We start from the raw sequence: 21,338 nt of genomic DNA on the forward strand, positions 1-21,338 counted from the left end.
TCAAGTTCTTTAGATTCTATATTTCCCATACTATTCTTGCCTTCCCCCCTATCTATTTTCTACCTACTGTCTATGCTACTTATTTTCTGTACCTTCTCCCCCCTTCTCCTCCCACTCCCCTGTTGCTAACCCTCCTTGAGATCTTCATTTCTATGTTTCTGCTCCTGATCTAGCTGTCCTTTTAGTTTGCTTTTGTTAGGTGTGGTTGTTAATCACTGTGAGTTTGCTGTCCTTTCACTGTTGATCTTTTTTATCTTCTTTTTCTTAGATAAGTCCCTTTAACATTTCATATAATAAGGGCTTGGTGATGATGAACTCCTTGAATTTGATCTTATCTGAGAAGCACTTTATCTGTCCTTCCATTCTAAATGAAAGCTTTGCTGGATAGAGCAATCTTGGTTGTAGGTCTCTGTAGGATTTCATGACTTGGAATACTTCTTTCCAGCCCCTTCTTGCCTGTAAGGTCTCTTTTGAGAAATCTGCTGACAGTCTGATGGGAACTCATTTGTAGGTGACTGTCCCCTTATCTCTTGCTGCTTCTAGGATTCTCTCCTTCATTTGAATCTTGGCTAATGTAATTATGATGTGCCTTGGTGTGTTTCTTCTTGGGTCCAACTTCTTTGGGACTGTCTAAGCTTCCTGGATTTCCTGGAAGTCTATTGCCTTTGCCAGATTGGGGAAATTCTCCTTTATTGTTTGTTCAAATAAGTTTTCCACTGGTGGCTGTGCCTTTCCCCCTTCTGGTACCCCTATAATTTGGATGTTGGAGCGTTTAAAGATGTCCTGGAGGTTCCTAAGCCTCTCCTCATTTTTTTGAATTCTTGTTTCTTCATATTTTCCTATTTGGCCATTTTTTTTCTTCCTTCTGTTTCACTCCCTTGATTTGAGTCCCGGTTTCCTTTTCATCACTATTGGTTTCCTGTGCAATTCCCTTCATTTCAATTAGTTTAGCCTTCATATGTTCCTCTAATTTGTGACTAAAATCCACCAGTTCTGTGAGCATCCTGATCACCAGTGTTTTGAACTTGCATCTGAAAGTTTTGCTATTTTTTTGTCACTTAAGAGTTATGGGCTCTGGGGCTTTGAGATCTTCTTGAGCCATTTTTGGTCTGTTCTCGCCCATTAAGTATGAGGAGCGGAGCCTTAGGTGTTCACCAAGGTAGGGCCACTCAGGTCTCTGGGTTGTGACACCGTATGTGCGGGCGGGGTCAGAGTGGGGAAATGGCAGCCCCCTCTGCTGCCTCTCGCCGCTGGGGCCTGCGCCCTCGCTGGGTCTGCTGGTAGCTCACTGGGTTGCTCACTGGATCCGCCCATTGCATCTGCACGCCTGAGTCTGTCTGACCGAGCTCTCCTGTGCAACCCGGCTCTGCGGGCTGCTGGCTTCTCCCCTCTTACCAGTCAGGCTGAAGAATTTGTTGTTATCAGACTTCCAAAAAGTTCAACTTTCTGTGTTCTGGCTGTGTTTTCTGTTGCTAATATTCTGTTGTCTCTAAACTTGGTTATGTGAGAAAGCACGGCGTCTCCACCTATGCCTCCATCTTGGTGGAAGTACAGTTGACATTCTGAATTATATTAGTTTCATTGGTACAGCATAGTGGGTAGACATTTATATAGTTTATGAAGTGATTTCTTCAATAAATCTGTACCATCTGACACCATGTAGAGTTATTACAATATTATAATGTTATTGACTGCATTCTCTAAGCTGTAGTTTATATCCCCATGGCTAGTTTGTAACTGCCAGTTTGTACTTCTTAATCCCCTCACCTTTTCATTTAGTCTCCCAATCCCCATCCCCTCTGGCAAACATCAGTCAGTTTGTTGTCTGTATGTATGAGTTTGTTTCTGTTTTCTTTGTTCATTTACTTTGTTCTTTAGGCTCAACATAAGAGTGAAATTAAATAGTATTGTTCTTTCTCTGTTTTATTTCACTAGCATAATACCATCAAGATCCATTCTTGCTGTCAAAAATGATAAGATTTCATTCTTTTTCATTACGAAGTAATATTCCATGGTATATATGTGCTGCATCTTCTTATCCTTTTGTCTTTTGATTGTAATATTTAATCCCCATTTACATTTAAAGTAATTAGTAATAGTATGTAGTTTTATTAATTGTTTTCTGATTGCTTTTGTAGTTCTCTGTTGCTTTCTTATTCTCTTGTTCTTTTGTATGTTGACAACTTTCTGTAGTGTTGTGCTTGGATTCCTTTCTCTTTATTTCATGTATATCTCATCTAGATTTTTTGCTATGTGGTTACCTTGTACTTCATATATACCAAGCATTTTTATAGCAGTCTGCTTTAAGTTGATGGTCACTTAAGTTTTGAGACATTCTAAAATCACTATCATTGTTACTCAACCCCTCCATGTTTATGTTTTTGTCATTATTTTTTACTTATTTTATGTGTGTTTCTGTGTACCCCTTAATTTACTGTTATATTTATATGTGCTCTCCCTACTTGTGACTTTTAACCTTTGTACTAGCTTTGGTTGACCCACTGATTTTATTTGTCAGTTGGAATTATTTACAGTATTTTCATATTCATTTTTCTTTTTTTTAAAGAAGTCTCTTTAATATTTCTTGAAATGTTGCTTCTGTATGGGAAGAACTAGACCTTTAAATGTGGCAGTCTGTTGCTTTATCGGCAGTGGGTAATAGTATTAATTTAAAAACTACAATGGGTTATTAATGTATACGCACAGATGCACCTCCTGTTCTTTGTAACAGATAGAATTAGGTGCTTTGACTAAATGCAGAATGATGACACTTAAATAAAAGTTAGTGTTTTGATTGCTTGCTTAGCCTCTGTGTACTTAGATATGCTCATTGCTAACAAAGAACATTTTTCATTAATGTTAGTTCAAGATTACCTCGCCAGTGTTTGAATTCAGTTTCTTATAACACAAAGATTTTTTTAGTTAATTTCTTAATAAAAGATAACTTTTGTACTTTTTGTACAAAAAGTTATTGTACATAGTATTTGTGAAAATACTATGAAATTTTTTAAATTTTTGGTATTTATTTACTTCTGAAAAAATCTTGTGTGTTTGTGTGTGTTTTAATCCAACAGGCGAGAACACATCCAGCTACTTAAGCAAAAATATTTTGGCTTTCCGTCACCATAACATTCTCTTGGGTACAACTTACAGAATCATAGCTAATGCTCTCAGCAGTGAGCCAAGCTGCCTTGCTGAAATTGAAGAAAGCAAGGCTAGAAGAATCTTGGAGCTTTCTGGATCCACTTCAGAGAATGCAGAAAAGGTAATGTTTATTGCGAGAATGAACCTTTTATTTTTGTGTGTTGTATGTCTTTAATGGGCAACCTCTGGCTACATGAAAGAAATAATAGGTACAGAGCAGAGTCAAGATTGTAGAGTAGGTAAACTGAGCTTGCCTCTTCCGCGATCAGTCATAACTACAACTCAATAACAGGACGATCATCTCTATGAACTACTGGAAGCCTAGCTGAACAGAATTCCCATAACTAAGGACATGAAGAAAAAGCCACATCAAGACAGGTAGAAGGAGTGAAGATACAGATCATGAAGTCTTATCCCACAGTGTGACAATTAAAAAATGAGGATAGACTGGCTTTGGAGGTGCCCCACTGAGGACCAAGGGGTCCCAGCCCCACACCAGACTCTCCAGCATGGGGCACCTGAGGTGGAAAAAGGAGTTCTTATAACACATGACTTTGAAAACCAGCAGGGATTATGTTGAGAGAGACAAATAGCTATGAGAGACTGAACTGCTATTTCCGAAGGGCCCACGCATAAACTCGCTTGCTCTGTGCTCCAGCACAGGGGCAGAAAGTGCCTGTGATATAGGATAGGAACTAAATTGATAACTGCAGGATTGGGGAATAAGGGAACCCTCTAGGGAACAGAAGCACTGGTAGTCACACCAGTGTTCCTTTGTTGAACTATTTTGCCACCCAGTGGGACCAGCACGGGTGACTACCAAATCTGTGCTCTTCGTTAACCCAACTGAGAACATTTGCCCTACCCCTATATCTCCCTGAGACCCCACCAGATTTTATCACTGGACCCTCACTTCTTTCATCAGCTTGTCCACATGGACAGCCTCCCTAGCTTGCTCTGAGGATTCTCCAAAAATCCACAAAATTCACAAGAGTATTGCCCTCCCTCAGCTCATACAGAAGACTCAAAATTCCACAAGCTTCATACATGCAGCCTCAATGTGCATTGTAACTCCTGCCAAGTAATCCCAAGCCCAGCACAAATAGCAACTGATTTCAACTGACATTGTATCTCCTACCAGGTGGCCCCAAACTTTACATAAGAGGTGACCAGTCTCAGGCTTCAGCATAGCTCCAACTAAGTAGCCATAAACCAAGCACAAGCAGCATCCAGCTTTAGCTGACATCACAGTGCCCACCAAATGGTCCTAAGACCAGCAGAAAAAACAGTTGGCTCAGCTCTCCAACGCACCTCCAAGCCCAGTACAATCAGCAACCAACCACAGGTCAATCTATAGCTCCCACTAATTGGCCTCAAACATAGCACAAGCTATGGTTGAGCTTGACCCATACCAGAGCCCGCTCCAAGAGGCTCCAGACCCAGTGTATCCAGTGGTCAGCCTCAGACTGCACCAGAGCCCCACTAAACCATCTTATCAACACACATGATAGAAAGTCTCAGCTGGCACCAGAGTCCCGTAAAGTGACTCCCACTTTGTGGAATTGGCCTTAGAATGAAAGCTCATCCACTGAAGTCACAGATGGCCCTCACAGCCAGTCAACCTGAGGGTCAGTGCCACCCACTGATGTCCAATTACATCAGAAGGGTGCATACAACTCCCCCACACAGACACCTGTGGAACTTGTGGATCAAGTGACAGGGAATACTACATCACTGGACTCCACTGGACACCTTCTATGTAAGGCCAGGCTTTCAAGAATGGGAGAGGGAGCAGATGAACCTAATATATGGAAACAAACAGAGTTGGCAAAAAGAAGGAGATGAGAAACACATCCTAAATTAAAAGACATGAGAGAAGAATAGATGAACTGAGGGAGAACTTCAACAAATAGTTGGAAAACACAAAAAAAGAACCAGCCAGAGTTTTAGGCTACAATAACTGAAATGAAGACTACACTAGAGAGAATCAACTACAGATTAGATGAATCAGAGAATCACATTAGTGATTTGGAAGACAAGTTAGCAGAAAACACTTAATCAGAACAGCTAAGAGAAAAAAGAAGGTTAAAAAGGATAGTTTATGGGACCTGTGGGACAATATTAAGTTAACCAACATTCACATTATAGGTGTCCCAGAAGAAGATAGAAAGAAATTAAAATCCTATCTGAAGGAAAAATGTCAGAAAACTTTTCTAACTTCTTGAAGGAAATAGACCTCCAAGTCCAGGAGTCATAGAGAGTCCCAGAAAAGATGAACCCAAGAGGCCTATGACTAAAATGCCTAAAGTTAAAAATGATGAGATAATACTAAAAGTAGCGAGTGAAAACATCAACTTACATACAAAGGATTTCCTGTAAGATCATTATGTGACTTTTCAACAGAAACTTTCCAAGCCGAAAGGTAAATTACACGTTCTACTCAGGTGACAAAAAGATAAAAACCTATAACCCAACAACATTATCATTTAGAATTGTAGGGGAGATTTTTTTTTACCAGATAAGCAAAGCTAAACAAATACATCACTATTAAATTAGTGTTACAATAAATGTTGAAGGGACTTTTTTAAGTAGGGAAAAAAAGATCAAAAGTAAAAATATGGAACAGAAAAAAAAGGGACACTGACGCAGGCAAACAGTAAAAACAGTGATTCAACCAATTAAAAAAGTATTAGATTAAAAGTCAAAAGTATGAATTTATGTGTAAATACAATATAGTAAGAGATTTACACACAGAGGTAAAATATACTGGCAAAAACAAATGTGGGGGATGGTGAGACAAAATTAACAAGGAAACCATGGCCTTAAATGACACATTAGAAGAGATGGATTTGATTGATTGATTTTTTCATCCCAAAGCAGCAGAATGTACATTTGTTTCAAGGACACATGACACATTTTCCAGAATAGAACACATACTAGGCCACAAAACAAGTCTCAGTAAACTTGAGGATGAAATCATATCAAGCATCTTCTGTGATCACAATGGTATGAAACTGGGGATGAAAGACCAGAAGAAAACTGGAAAACACACAAACACATGGATACTAAACATCATGCTACTGAATAATGAATGAATTAACTATGAGGTCAAGGAGGAAATCAATATGCCTTGAGACAAATGAAAATGAAAACACAATGACCCAAAATATAGGACACAATCAAAGCAGGTTTAAGAGGGAAATTTATAGCAATACAGGCCACCTCAAGCAACAAGAAAAATCTCAAACGATCTAACCTTACACCTAAAGAAACTAGAAAAAGAAGAACAAACAAAGCCCAAAGTGCATAGGGGGAGGAAATAATAAAGATCGAAGTAGAAATAAATGCGTTTAAAAAATAAAAAGATCAAGCCCTGGCTGGTGTAGCTCAGTGGATTGAGCACGGGCCTGTGAAGTAAAGGGTTGCCGGTTTGATTCCCAGTCAGGGCACATACCTGGGTTGCAGACCAGGTCCCCAGTAGGGGACACATGAGAGGCAACCACACACTGATGTTTCTCTCCCACTCTTTCTCCTTCCCTTCCCCTCTCTCTAAAAATAAATAAAATAATAAAAAAGATCAATGCAAATGAGATCTGGTTCTTTGAAATGATAAAATTGATAAACTTGAGCTAGACTCATCAAGAAAAAAAGGGGAGCCCAAATAAATAAAAGCAATAATGAAAGTGGTGAAGTGACAAGCAACACCCAAAAAATACATAGTTTTATAAGAAAATTCTGCAAATTTATATGCTGGCAAATTTGACAACCTAAAAGAAATGGATAAACTAGACCCATTGCATTTTTATATACCAATAACAACCAAAAGGAGAAAATAAGGAAGACCCATTTGATGGAATTTCATCAAAAAGAATAAAATACCTGGGGATAAGTTTAACCAAGGAGGTAAATAACCATTACTCACAAAACTAGGACACTGAAGAAATAAATTAAAGAATTAACATGGTTAAAATTTGCATAACATCAAAGGAACCTACAGATTCATTGTAATCCCAATCACAATACCACTGGCCATTTGCTCACTGTTAATCAGACTGTAAAGTGGTACAACCACTATGGAAAACACTGTGGTTGTTCCTCAAAAATTAAAAACAATTACCATATGACCCACCAATTACACTTTAGGTATTTATCCAAGGAAATCCAAAGCACTGATGTGAAAAGATATGTGTGCCCTGTGTTCATTGCAGCACTATTCACAGCCACCAAGGTGTGGAAGCAACCTGAGTGACCATCAGTATACAAGTGGGTAAGGGAGATGTACATTTTTTAATAGAATATTCCTCAGCCATAAAAATGAAACCTTGTCATTTGCAACAACATGGAAGGACCTAGAAGGTATTATGCTAAGTTAAATAAGTCAGACAAAGACAAATATTGTATGCTTTCACTTACATATGGAATCTAAAAAACAAATGAACAAACAGAACAAACAAATGTATAGATACAGTGAATAATCTGATAATGGCCTGATGGGAGGACTTGGGGTGATGGGCGTAAATGGTGAAAGGGATTAAGAGGTACAGATTGCCAGTTATAAAGATATTTATGGGATGGAAAATAGAGCAAAGGGAATACATATAGTTAGTAGTAACATCGCGATAACTCTGTATGGTGCCAGGTGGGTACAAGACACATTGGGGCAATCCCTTCATAAGGTATAAATATCTAATCTTTATGTTTTACACTGGAAATTAATACAGTACTGTTTGTCAACCATAACTGAAAAATAAATTTAAAAAATCAAACTACAGAAAACTTACTGAACCAACTGTAGAAAAAAATATTTGCAAAGGGAAAAATGCATATTCCATCATTTGTGTATGTTCACTTTAAACTCTTAATCTTTAAGGTTTTGTGATATACTTCCAGAGATTTCAATCAGTGGGAATTCTCAGTAATTGTCCCTTTTGCTTGTTTCCAAATGGGAATCTTACTGCCAATGCATTTTCTAGTTATTAAGTGAAGCACCAAACAAGAAAGAGACATTACAGCTTTGGGAGAAAGTACAGACTTCTGAAAGTCCTTTATTCTACTTTGTTCCATTATTTGAATAGTCACACACTAGTCTGCAAAAGAATAAATTGTGGAAGTTCACAAGAAAATAAATAAATAGTGGACATTGCTTAATGTTTTTCTAATATATTTGATAATTATGCATAGCCAAGTTATGCATAGTGGAAAATTCACATACTTTATTTTTTCCTGTGTATTTTAGTGATACATTTCCTTAGCATTAAAAATGAGAAATTTGTGTCAGGAGGATATGGGCAGTTCTTTCATGAATACCCTAATAGAATTTCACCAGTAGTCACCACTCAGGTGTTCCACTAGTTTGTGGGACAAATCAGTCTTTTTCACTTTCTTATTTAATGCCTACTTTTTAAAATCATTTGTATTTTGATAGTTAACTACCTCTCCTTATCTCACCATTGTCCACCTCACTGTAGTTGGGTAGCCTTGCCTTCTTTCTTCACAGTGTTACCGACATCTATGCAGGACGTTGACCACAAGGTGCCAACTTCCACGGCTGTTTAAATTTCTGACACAGCTGTACAATCGGATTGACTTTTGGTGCCCTCTCTGTATGACTAGTGGACTGTGTCTGGCCCACACTTGGCTTACTTTTCTTTGGTTGTATTTTACGTGCTCAGGATCTTGAATGGCTTACTCTTTCACAATCAGGGCAGAATCTCCCTTTTTCATTTAGCCAGCTTTCTGTATTATTATTTTACGGCTAATGACTCACAAGTATTCTTCCTTTATCATCCCAAGTGAAAAATAGTTTTTCCACAAAGCCTCCATCATACCAACAGGTTTTCTGAGATCTCTGTGAATTCTAGGTGATCACAGGGCTATACCGGAGAGCATTTCATTACCTTTCTGAGGCCGTGCGGACAGCCGAGGAAGAGTCCTGTCCTCCCAACGGGGGCCAGCAGCCTGCAGCCGGGGTAGCAGAGGCTTACATGACACTGGTGGATTTCTGTGACCAACAGCTCCGCAAGCAGGAAGAGACTGCATCAGGTGAATTACAAAAGAAAGAAAAATCATTGTCACATTATGTTCATGGAACATTTCAAGAACTTTGTACATTTTTGGTTTCTTGCTTGTTTTAAAAGGGAAAAGTCTTGCATTTTTAATAAGGAATGACATCTGCAAGCAACATGTTCTGCCTATCTCCTATCCTGATACAAACTATCTTCTATCTTTCCATGTATTTAATTTATATTTTCATATTTTACCTATAGCTTTGGTATTATTGGCTTTATGTGTCCTGCCTCTTGCTCCTGAAATAAATTCAATAACCAACTCTGCCCTTTTTGTTCCCAGCCAAGAAAGCAAACTGCTTCATGCAGAAGGGGTTATCTAATAGAAAAGTTCAGCTTTCAGATAGAAACTTTAACCTGTAGTCCAAATTGCTTCTGCTGTTTGTTGATATAAAGTAGTTGTTAGGAAAAAAATGACATACTACAAAGTAGAAGCCAAAAAGTAAAACTGTAATTACATGTAAATTTATAATTTATATTTACCACCTTTTTCCCCCCTTCCTTGTTAGTTGCTGAGTCTGTAGAGCTGCAGATGTATCCAGCCCTTGTGGTGGACAAAATGTTGAAAGCTTTAAAATTACATTCCAATGAAGCCAGGCTGAAGTTTCCCAGACTACTGCAGATTATAGAACAGTATCCAGAGGAGACCCTGAGCCTGATGACAAAAGAGGTAATATCTTTCGTCTACAGAACTCAAAGACCTGCTCCTGTTTATATCCAAACACATTAATGTGTATAATGCATATATTATAGCTTTTTCTAATAGACGTGCACTTTCGCTACATTCCAAGAACATATGTAATGTAAAACCATATAAAGAAATGTCCACATTTACTTATTTCCCTTAATGGGTGTTGATAATGCTATATGTGAACAAGGACCACAAGAAAGAGAGGAGGAGGTATAGTTGGAACAGAGATGGGAATTTTCTGTAGCACAGTTCACTGTCCATAGAGACAAAGCTATGGTCGGTAATACCTGTTGATGCCTGTGCTCAGTGTGTTATTTAGTTCTGGGAGAAAGGAGTACATTTTGGCTGGCATCCCACCCCCCCAGTGGCTGTGGCTCCTGCCAGCAGCACCATGTCCAGAGGGATTCTGAGGAATCTCAATGCACAGTGAGCAGCTGGTGAGTGTGAGCTCGCAGGAGCGGCCTGCCATCCCCAACAGGTTCTGTTCACCAGCTTGTGAGCCCCGCTGCCCTCACCCATACAGGGCTCCGTCATCCTGCTGCCTCCCGTTGGTTAGGCCTCATCTATAAAAAGTAGAGGGCCACCTGGAAGGCCCCTTCATGACTTTAATAAACTTTTAACAGGAAAATAGGGCCAACCTTTGAGTTGATAATTAATCATTCAAAAAGGATGGCATAATACCCTATTAGCTATGTGCAGTAACTTTTTAAACAATGCTGGTCTCTGAGCTATGGAGACCCAGCGCCTGTCGGGGCTTTACCTCTCCTCCGACCCTCCTGTGGATTTGGAATGGGAGCGGGTTTCTCAATAGGTCTTAAACAGCAGATTAAAGTAAATTCAGAGACGCAGTGTAAATGTATTTTTCTTAAAGATAAGTAAAGAAATAAGTTATCATTTTATTTTTTAAAATAATACTCCATGCATATATAATAAAGATAGCTTTTCAGTTTTTGAGAAAATAAACAGGGCATTTAGTCAATGTTATGATACTGGGGGAGACCCCTGAGATGGGGTGGCTAAGCTTTATTGAGTGTTCCCTGTGAGCTGTGTAGGCTGATGCATTTTATCCTCACATGCCCTGCTCATTCCTCATTACTCATGCACACATGAGTAATGTAGGTGAGGCAAACAGACTGGTCAGCCTTACTCGTAATAAGACATGAAAATTAAAATCAGATATTATTCCCTTTTCAGGTTGACAGTGAACTTTTAAAAATGATTATAAGGATTTTGGAAAGTATCGATCTAATTTCCTTTTTTTGAGTACTGTTGTTTTTTTAAGTGCAGTTTGCACTCAATAATATTTTATATTAGTTTCAGGTGTACAGCATAGTGGTTAGAGAAACATATGCTGTACAAAGTGTTCACCCTGATATTTCTAGTACCCAGTTGGACCATAGTAAGCAAAACTGCATGGTACTTGCATAATTTACTTTTAGATATGAAAATTTGAAGTCTTTTGGAGAGAGGTCTAGCAATGTTTTTTACAATTAATGTTTACATAGTAATTTTACTTCTAGGATGTATAGCTAGGGTGTGTAGCACATTCAGAGGCATAAATATAAAGAAGATTTAGCATTTATTTATAGCAAAAATTAGAAAATAGTCTAAAAAGTCATTTTAGAGCAGTAGCTAAATGAAATGGAATACCATACAGCCATTAAAAGGAATGGGGTAAGTCTAAGAAATATCAGCAACAGTATGCTTAGTCTGATTCCATTCTTGTAAAGAAAGGATATGTGTGCACTTGCATAGAAAACATCTGGAGGAATTGAGTGGTTCTCGTGGAATAGGAACTGAGAGACCTGAGGAAGAAGAGACTTTATTTTACAGTTGTCTGTTTTGATACATCTCATTATAAAGATATATGTATATACATTTTATTTTGACACATTACTTTTATCGCAGAACAATGTTCAGTGTTGTAGTCATTATTAAGTTACACCTCTCTGTGTTTCAGATTTCTTCCATTCCTTGCTGGCAGTTCATTGGCTGGATCAGCCACATGGTGGCCTTACTAGACAAAGAGGAAGCCGTTGCTGTCCAGCGCACCGTGGAAGAGATTGCTGATAACTATCCACAGGCGATTGTCTACCCGTTTATAATAAGCAGTGAAAGCTATTCCTTCAAAGATACTTCTACTAGTCATAAGAATAAGGAATTTGTGGCAAGGTAATATTACAGAGAAACCAGGTTGATTTCTACTGTAATTAAATATTATGATTTATAAAAAGTGTGTATGGTGAAAACACATAAAAGCTTATATTTGTCTTCAAATTAATTAGAGCTTTTTCTGAAGAATAGAAAATCTTAGATATTTGTTTAATGCATTTACTGTGGGTGTGTTAGTTGTTATAGAATTTGCTTTTTTAAATTTCACCTTAGAATGTTATTCATGAAACATTCTATTCTTATGTTAATAGCACTCTATTGGTGGAAATAGACTAGATTGAGATGTTTTATGAAATCAGTTCTTGACATTCTTCTTCAATTGAAAATATCTGGGAAACTCCTCTTCTTAATTAAGATTTAGCAGACATCTGAAGTGTCATTCTTTTCACTTCTTTAGATGATTTATAACTAGAGACATAACTAACAGTGGTGTATCACTTTTGCAAGAATACTTTATAATTGCATGGTATTTTAGTTGACATTCTTCATCAAAGGCTTTTTGTTGTTGTTGTTTTGTTGTTGTTATGAGCTGATTTGCTGTATTACTGAGTGCTTTTTCCTAAGAAGACAACAAAGAGTTGGACACACCTTTGTCATGGCTTGTCAGTGGGTTGGCTGTGCCTCCACTGTCCGCCACTGCTGGCATCCGTCCCATGGCTGCTCTACAGAACCAACTGCAATGCAACTAAATTTTTTAAAAACAAAGAAAGGAAAAGGGTTTGAAAATGTGTTGAGAAACTTGCCTTTTCTTTTATAGGGTAACTTCAGAACTCCATGTATCAAATTGTATACATCAAAATGTTGACATTATTTGCAGGATTTACTTGCAACTCACTGAGATTCTGACCTCTTTATACAATATAGTAGGTCCTGCTTCAGTCATGAGGGAGATGTTCCAGGACCCCCCAGTGGGTGCCTGAAGCTTCAGATTATACCAAACCCCATATATACTTTGTTTTTCCCATAGATACATACCTGTGATAAAGTTTGACTTATAAATTAGCACAGTAAGAAATATTGATGACAGTAATTAAAAGGCATCCAAATAGGAAAGGAGGAAACAAAATTGTCACTGTTTGCAGATGACATGATAGTGTACATGGAAAATCCTATACACTCTACCCAAAAACTGCTCAAACTAATTAATGAATTTGGCAAAACAGCAGGATACAAAGTCAATATCCAGAAATCAAAGGCATTTTTGTATACAAACAATGAATCAGCAGAAGCAGAAATCAAGGAAAAAATCCCATTCGATATAGCAAAAAGAAAAATAAAATATCTGGGAATAAACCTAACCAAAGAGGTAAAAGACCTGTATGCAGAAAACTACACAGCACTGAAGAAAGAAATCAAGGAAGACACAAACAAATGGAAACATATACCGTGTTCATGGATTGGAAGAATTAACATCATCAAAATGTCCATACTACCCAAAGCAATATACAGATTCAATGCAATACCTATTAAAGTACCAATGGCGTATTTCACAGACATAGAACAAACACTTCAAAAATTTATATGGAATCATAAACGAGCCTGAATAGCAGCTGCTCTTTTGAGAAAGAAGAACAAAGTAGGAGGGATCACAATACCTGATATCAAACTGTATTACAAGGCCACTGTAATCAAAACAGCCTGGTACTGGCATAAAAACAGGCACATAGACCAATGGAACAGAACAGAGAGCCCAGAAATCAACCCAACCCTCTACAGTCAATTAATATTCGACAAAGGGGGCAGTAACATAAAATGGAGTAAAGATAGCCTCTTCAGCAAATGGTGTTGGGAGAACTGGACAGCTACGTGCAAAAAAAATGAAACTTGAGCACCAACTTACACCATACACCAAAATAAATTCAAGGTGGATAAAAGACTTAAATATAAGCCATGACACCATTAAAGTCCTAGAGGAGAACATTGGCAAGAAAATCTCAGATATTCCACGCAGCAACATTTTTACAGATATGTGCCCTAGAGCAAGGAATATAAAGGAAAGAATAAACAAATGGGATCTCATCAAAATAAAAAGCTTCTGCATGGCTAAAGAAAACAGTATTAAATTAAAAAGACAACCAACTGTATGGGAAAACATATTTGCCAATGATACCTCAGACAAAGGTTTAATCTCCAAAATATACAAAGAACTTACACGACTCCACTCTAGGAAGACATCGAACCCAATTAAAAAATGGGAAAAGGACTTGAACAGACACTTCTCTAAAGAGGACATACAGAATATCCAGAGACACATGAAGAGATGCTCAATATCGTTAGCTATCAGAGAGATGCAAATTAAAACCACAATGAGATACCACTTTACACCAGTCAGGATGGCTATAATAGACAAAGCAACAAACAACAAATGTTGGAGAGGGTGTGGGGAAAAGGGGACCTTAGTTCACTGTTGGTGGGATTGTAGACTGGTACAACCATTATGGAAAACAGTATGGAATTTTCTCAGAAAAATAAAAATTGACCTGCCTTTTGACCCAGCAATTCCACTGCTAGGATTATACCCCAAGAATCCTAAAACATCAATTTCAAAGAACCTATGCATCACAATGTTCATAGCAGCACAATTTACAATAGCCAAGAGTTGGAAGCAACCTAGGTGCCCATCAGTAAATGAATGGATCCAAAAATTGTGGTACATACACACCATGGAATTTTATGCAGCAGAGAGAAAGAAGGAACTACTACCTTTTGCAACAACATGGATGGAACTGGAAAGCATTATGCTGAGTGAAATAGGCCAGGCATTGAAGGACAAATACCATATGATCTCACCTTTGACAGGAAGCTAAAGAATAAAACAAACAAGCAAACAGAATAAAAACAAAGACGCTGAAATAGAGAACAAGTGGGCAGCGACCAGAGGGGAGAGGGAAGGGAACTTAAGGGGAAAAAGGGGGAGGGATTTTGAGGAACAAGTATGAAAGACACAGAGATGAGGACTGGGGGGCGGGGGGGGGAAATGGGAGGGAGGGGGGAGACCGGGCGGGGGGGGGGGGAAGAGAAAAAAAATGTACTTGAAAAGAAACTAAATAAAATTAAAAAAAAAAAAGAAATATTGATGACAGTAATTAATAATAAAACAATTACAGTAGCACACTGTAATAACAGTTCTGTGAATGTGGTCTCTTTCACAAATATGTTGCTGCACTGTACTCACCTTCCTGCTGATGGTGTGAGAGGACACAGTGCCTGCCTGATGAGAGGAAGTGGGCGGGGGACACTGGGCAGAGAGATGACTGATGTCTCAGCGGGACGGCATGAAACTTCATCACTGTACTAGACTGGCATGCAGTTCAAAACCTATGAATTATTTATTTCTGGATATTTTCCATTTAATATTTTCAGACTGCAGTTATCCATGGGCAAGTTATACCATGGAAACTACAGATTAGAGGGACTACTGTACATACTTTGTCCTTCATCTGATTTTGGATAGAATTTTTAAATTGCTTTCTCCCTGGACTATAATTGGTTATAGGTATATAATTAAAGATAATTGTAAATTATAGTCCATGATCTATGGAAAATGTTTGATTGCCTGAACTTGGTAACTTTTTTACAGGATTAAAAATAAGTTGGATCTAGGAGGAGTGATTCAAGATTTTATCAACGCTCTAGAACAGCTCTCCAATCCTGAAATGATCTTTAAGGTAATGTTGTATCTTCTAGCACATGAAACATAGAACTTAAGGAAAACTTACTTACAATCTAACTTGATTTTTCTTTCTCTTTTTTCCCTTGAAAAGGACTGGACTGATGATGTCAAAGTTGAATTAACAAAAAAGTGTGTAAATAAAAGAAACATTGAAAAGATGTATGAAAGAATGTATGCAGCCTTGGGAGACTCAAAGGCTCCAGGCCTTGGGGCTTTTAGAAAGAAGTTTATTCAGGTATGGGTAAATGGCAGTCTGCCTTTATGATGATAGAATCATTGTGAAGACCCATGCTTGTTATATTTTCTGGTTTGTTAGCTATTCTGGTTTTAAAATGTCTGTTGAATATGCAAACTCTCTTTAGATTTGATGCTTTCTCTGAGATATTGATGGCATATTTTTAGGATGTATAATACCAAGTGGGATAATAGGTAAAATCTTGGGGATTGTATTACATTGATGTCCTTCATGCACAGATTCCTAGATATGAAGGTTACATGTAGTTTAATATTTTAAATTCTGAGAATGATTTGAATATTGAATCAAGAAAATACGTGTATTTTATATAGGTTAATTATTTTTGAGCACTTATCTCTGTTCAAGGCACTGTCCTGGGTGCTACAGAGGTACAAAGAGATGATTGACCCAGATTCTGAATTCAGAGGGACAGACTGACAAATACTGTATTTAAAGAACTGGGCCATAAAGACAAATGTGATATGTGAGACCTGTTTTAAAGTTGTTCTAGAGTTGAAAGGAAGAGAACATACCTCAGTTTGGAGTGAATGAGGAAAAGCCTCTTGGAGCAAGTGGAGATGGAAATGAGCTTTGATGTGTCCACATTTGATACCACCATACGTGTGCTTCTTGCTCCCTCTGAATGAATTATCTTCTGTCCCTCTTCCATCTGGAGAACTCACCCTTTGAAATGTGGCTTATGCACCATTTCTCCTTTAGAGCCTTTCCCTGAACCTCCTTCTCCTAAATGTCCCGAAGAAGAATTAGGTATTCCTTCCTCTCTGCTGTCTAAAGCATGTATGTACACCTCTCTTAGCACTCAGCACACTGATTTATTGCCCAATTTTGGTTAAATTGCCTTTATTCACTACACCTCAGGATGTTAGCCTAAAGGAGAAGTCCTGGCACTCATGTCACTAGAGTTCTCAAGTTCCACAATTTCCAGTGCAAAGGAGGGTCTTTGTCCTTTCCGTTTTGTTTAATAACTGCTTTATTAAGATGTAATTCAGCCCTGACTGGTGTGGTTCAGCAGGTTTGGCATCATCCCACCAACCAAAAGGCCACTGATTCATTTCCTAGTCAAGGCACATGCCTAGGTTGGGGGCCAGGTCCCCAGTTGGAGGTAAGCAAGAGGCAACCAATTGATGTATCTTTCCCTTTTTTCCTCCCTCCCCTCCCTTCTTTCTAAAAATAAATAAAACCTGAAAAAAAAGATATAATTCACAAACCTTACAGTTTACCTTAAAGTGTACAATGCCATTGTTTTTATTATATTCACAGAGTTGTGCAAACATCACCAGATCAATTTTAAAACATTTTCATCACTTGAAAAAAGAAACCCCATACCTCTTAGCAGTTACTCCTCCTCCTCATCTTCTGCCAGCCCCGGGCAACCACTGAACTACTTTCTTTCTGTATAAATTTGCCTGTTCTGGACATTTCCTATAAATGAAATCATACAATAAGTGGCCTGGCCTCTTTCTCTCAATATGACATTTTTCAGAGTTCATTCATGTTATAACATGTGTCAGTACGTCATTCCTTTGTATTGTTGAATATTATTTCACTATATGAATATGCCACATTTTGTTTTTCCTTTCATTAACTGATGGACATTTGGGGATTTTCCACTTCCTTAGCTCTTATGAATAGTGCTGCAGTGAACATCAGTGTACCAGTTCTTTGGGGTGAAAATCCTGAGTAGAAAACTGTATTTATCTTTAACTCTTTAATTTATGCCTCGTAAATTAGACTTGTAGACAGGGATTTTGTCTTGTTCATCTTTTCTTTTCACTACCTACAATGCTCTGCCTGGTGTGAAAGGGGGAACTTGAACTAGAGGAATGAACAGTATAGTTTTGATAAGTATAGATTTTGGTGGGTCATTCCTACTTAGGGTAGTTTTAATTATAGGTATGAATAAATAAGTATATACAGGGCTATCGTTGCCTAACTGTGACCAGGAATGTATCCTAAAAGTTGACAGAATCATAAGTCTTTGTATTTCATTTTATGACATACAACATTAGGCTCTGCATCATATCAAATCTGTCTCACAATACTGCTACACATTGGACATGCCAAGGGCCTCAGAACAGGAAATACATATACCATAAGTGTACTTAAAACTAATGTGCTAGCATTAACAAATTTATAGAATTACAGAATACTATATGTAGAAAAGTGTGTGTTTGCTTTTTTCCTAAACCAGTGGCCTAGTAAACTTTTAGGCATACTTTTTCTGTAAAAGACCCAGATTTTCAGCTTGTAGGCCATACCAGTTTCAATTGCAGATACTTCTTTCATTATAGTGCAAAAGCAGCCCTAGATGTATGTAAATGAAAGTCATATCGGACAGGATTCCAATAAAATTCTACTTATAAAGACAGGCAGGGGGACTGGATTTGACTGGTAGTTTGCCAAACCTTATTCTAAACAGTGAAACCATTGAAAACCAGGTGACTTGCCCAGTGTCAAACAAAGTGGCAGAATGGAAACTAGAACTACATCTCCCAACTTAGTAGGGCCGATCCATCATCTGTAAAAAGATTTAATTTAAGCAGTACCTCTTTTCTGAAACCTTCCCTAATTCACCCTGCTCTCCAGGAGATTCTGGCCCCTACCCCAGACTGAGAGGAGGTATTTCACTGTAGTTTGTCACCTGTCTGTCTTCTCAGCCAGTGTGAGAATGTCTACAGCAGTCCTGTTCATTGCTGTGTGTTGAGTAATTCTACACAGCTCTCAGAAAAGACTGCATGTTAAGCTTTTGAAATCATAGCCACTTCCTTTCCACGCATGCTGGACACCATAAGACTCCACCCTGAAAATCTCTTAATGTGGACCACTTACATTTCTTCCCGACTGCTGCTGAGCAGGGCTGCCTCCAGCCCTAACTGAGGGAAAATGTCAGAGGCAAAACTTACCTTCCTTGTTTCTACTAGGCATGATACTTATTTTGAGGTTACTGGGAAAATCTATCCAGAATTTTCTACTTTGTACCAAATCAACAAATACTTTGCATCAATTAAAATAATAATCTACCAAAAGAAAATTGCCTCAAATTTCACGTTAGAGGATCTTAAGGGTATTGAGCCATTCAGATATATTGTTGGTACTAGTTATGTTTGGGAAATAGCCAAACGTTCCATGTATTCTAAGAATTGCAGATTGTTTCTATTTTTTAATCCATACATAGATCAAAGAAGAAATTTGTTTTATGTATGTCAATTTTCCTATAGTGAATTGTGTTAAAATAGAGAATATATTTCATTTAAAATATATTTAAGTTGTGGGATTAGTTCTGAATTTAGTAAAAACTCTTGTTTTTTATTTTCATACCAGAATTATAATTTAAATATTTGAGTAGAGTCTAAAATAAATATTTGAAATGTTTCACGGTAAGTACTTATAATAATAATTGCTTTGGAAATATAAATTATCTAATGTTTATACTAGTTTATGATTCAAAATAATGACTTGAAAGACCCTTACTAAGGAAAGTAGCATGCTTATATTTTTCTCATCTGCTGTGATGAATATTTAATAACTGTTCATTTTAATTGAATTACTCCATTTGTTTTATGCTTTGTTCTAATTATTTCTATTATCATAATGTTGTAGATTAGTAACTAGATAATGGACTCAAAGAGGTTAAATGACTTTCTCAAGTTTTTGGAGCCCTTATTAAAATTTATGACTAGAAGTCACTACCAGCTGTATTATTTCTGATCTTTTCTATTTTTCTCTTTTTTATTGTTGTTCTATTACAGTTATTCCAATTTTCACTGCACTGCTCTCCCGTACGTCCCAGGCAGTCCCCACCCTGCTGTCCATGTCCCTCATGAGTCATTTGTTCTCATTCTTTAACTAGACCCCTCCCCTTCTTTCCTCCCTCATCCCCCTCTGCCTCCCCTCTGTTCCCTGTCAGTTTGTTCCTTATTTCCATGCCTCTGGTTCTGTTTTGCTCATTTGTTTGTTTTGTTCACTACATTCCTCTAATAGGTGAGATCATGAGGTATTTGTCTTTCACCTACTAGCTTATTTCACTTAGTGTAATAATACTCTCCAGGTCCATCCATGGTTCTTTCTTTCTTTCTGCTGTATAGTATTCCATTGTGTATATATACCACAGGTTTTTTATCCACTCATTTACTGATGGGCACTTAGGCTGTTTCCAAATTTTGGCTATTATAAAAAACACTGCTATGAACATAGGAGTGCATAGCTTCTTTTGAAATGGTGTTTTAGGATTCTTAGGGTATAATCCCAGCAGTGGAATTGCCATATGAAAAGGCAGTTCCATTTTTTGTTTTCTGAGGAAATTCCATACTGTTTTCCACAGTGGCTAACCAGCCTGCATTCTCACCAGCAGCTCACTAAGGTTCCCTTTTCTCCACATCTTTGCCAGCACATATTTGCTGATTTGTTTATGATGGCCATTCTGACCAGTGTGAGGTGGTATCTCATCGTGGTTTTAATTTGCATCTCTCTTATGGGCTACTGAGTGATGTTGAGCAACCTTTCATATCTCTCCCGGCCCTCTCTATGTCCTCCTTGGAGAAGAGTCTATTCAGGTCCTTTGCCTATTTTTTAATTGGGTTGTCTTCCTCATGTGGAGTCATATGAGTTCTTTATATATTTTGGAGATCAAACTTTTGCTCAGGGTATTGTTGGCAAATGTGTTTTCTTTTTTTTTTCATGATTTTTTTTTATTTTATTGATTATGCCATTACAGTTGTTCTATTCCCCCCTTCATTCCCCTCCACCCTGCACACCCCCACCCCTACCATTCCTCCCCTTTAGTTTATGACCATGTGTCTCAAGTTCTTTAGATTCTATATTTCCCATACTATTCTTGCCCTCCCTATCTATTTTCTACCTACCGTCTATGCTACTTATTTTCTGTACCTTCTCCCCCCTTCTCCTTCTCCTACTCCCCTGTTGCTAACCCTCCATGAGATCTTCATTTCTGTGTTTCCACTCCTGGTCTAGCTGTCCTTTTAGTTTGCTTTTGTTTTAGGTGTGGTTGTTAATAACTGTGAGTTTGCTGTCCTTTCACTGTTCATATTTTTTATCTTCTTCTTCTTAGATAAGTCCCTTTAACATTTCATATAATAAGGGCTTGGTGATGATGAACTCCTTGAATTTGATCTTATCTGAGAAGCCTATTATCTGTCCTTCCATTCTAAATGAAAGCTTTGCTGGATAAAGCAATCTTGGTTGTAGGTCTCTGTAGGATTTCATGATTTGGAATACCTCTTTCCAGCCCCTTCTTGCCTGTAAGGTCTCTTTTGAAAAATCTGCTGTGACAGTCTAATGGGAACTCCTTTGTAGGTGACTGTCCCCTTATCTCTTGCT

At 37.8% G+C, this 21,338-nt stretch overlaps 1 protein-coding gene across 3 annotated transcripts in view; it reads left to right on the forward strand.

The window, feature by feature from the left end:
* Positions 1 to 21,338, forward strand: part of PRKDC (protein kinase, DNA-activated, catalytic subunit) — a 220,451-nt gene that overhangs the window by 182,370 nt on the left and 16,743 nt on the right. For all 3 annotated transcript variants that reach the window (XM_053660916.1, XM_053660917.1, XM_053660918.1), the window contains exons 71-76: positions 3,075 to 3,265; positions 9,006 to 9,186; positions 9,719 to 9,879; positions 11,861 to 12,072; positions 15,653 to 15,740; positions 15,837 to 15,980. In XM_053660916.1, coding sequence (XP_053516891.1) covers positions 3,075 to 3,265; positions 9,006 to 9,186; positions 9,719 to 9,879; positions 11,861 to 12,072; positions 15,653 to 15,740; positions 15,837 to 15,980 — 977 coding nt within the window. The remainder of the gene's footprint in view (positions 1 to 3,074; positions 3,266 to 9,005; positions 9,187 to 9,718; positions 9,880 to 11,860; positions 12,073 to 15,652; positions 15,741 to 15,836; positions 15,981 to 21,338) is intronic.

This window comes from Artibeus jamaicensis, unplaced genomic scaffold (assembly GCF_021234435.1).
Source record: "Artibeus jamaicensis isolate MK-2021 breed Jamaican fruit bat unplaced genomic scaffold, CSHL_Jam_final scaffold_916, whole genome shotgun sequence".
Lineage (NCBI taxonomy): Eukaryota > Metazoa > Chordata > Mammalia > Chiroptera > Phyllostomidae > Artibeus > Artibeus jamaicensis.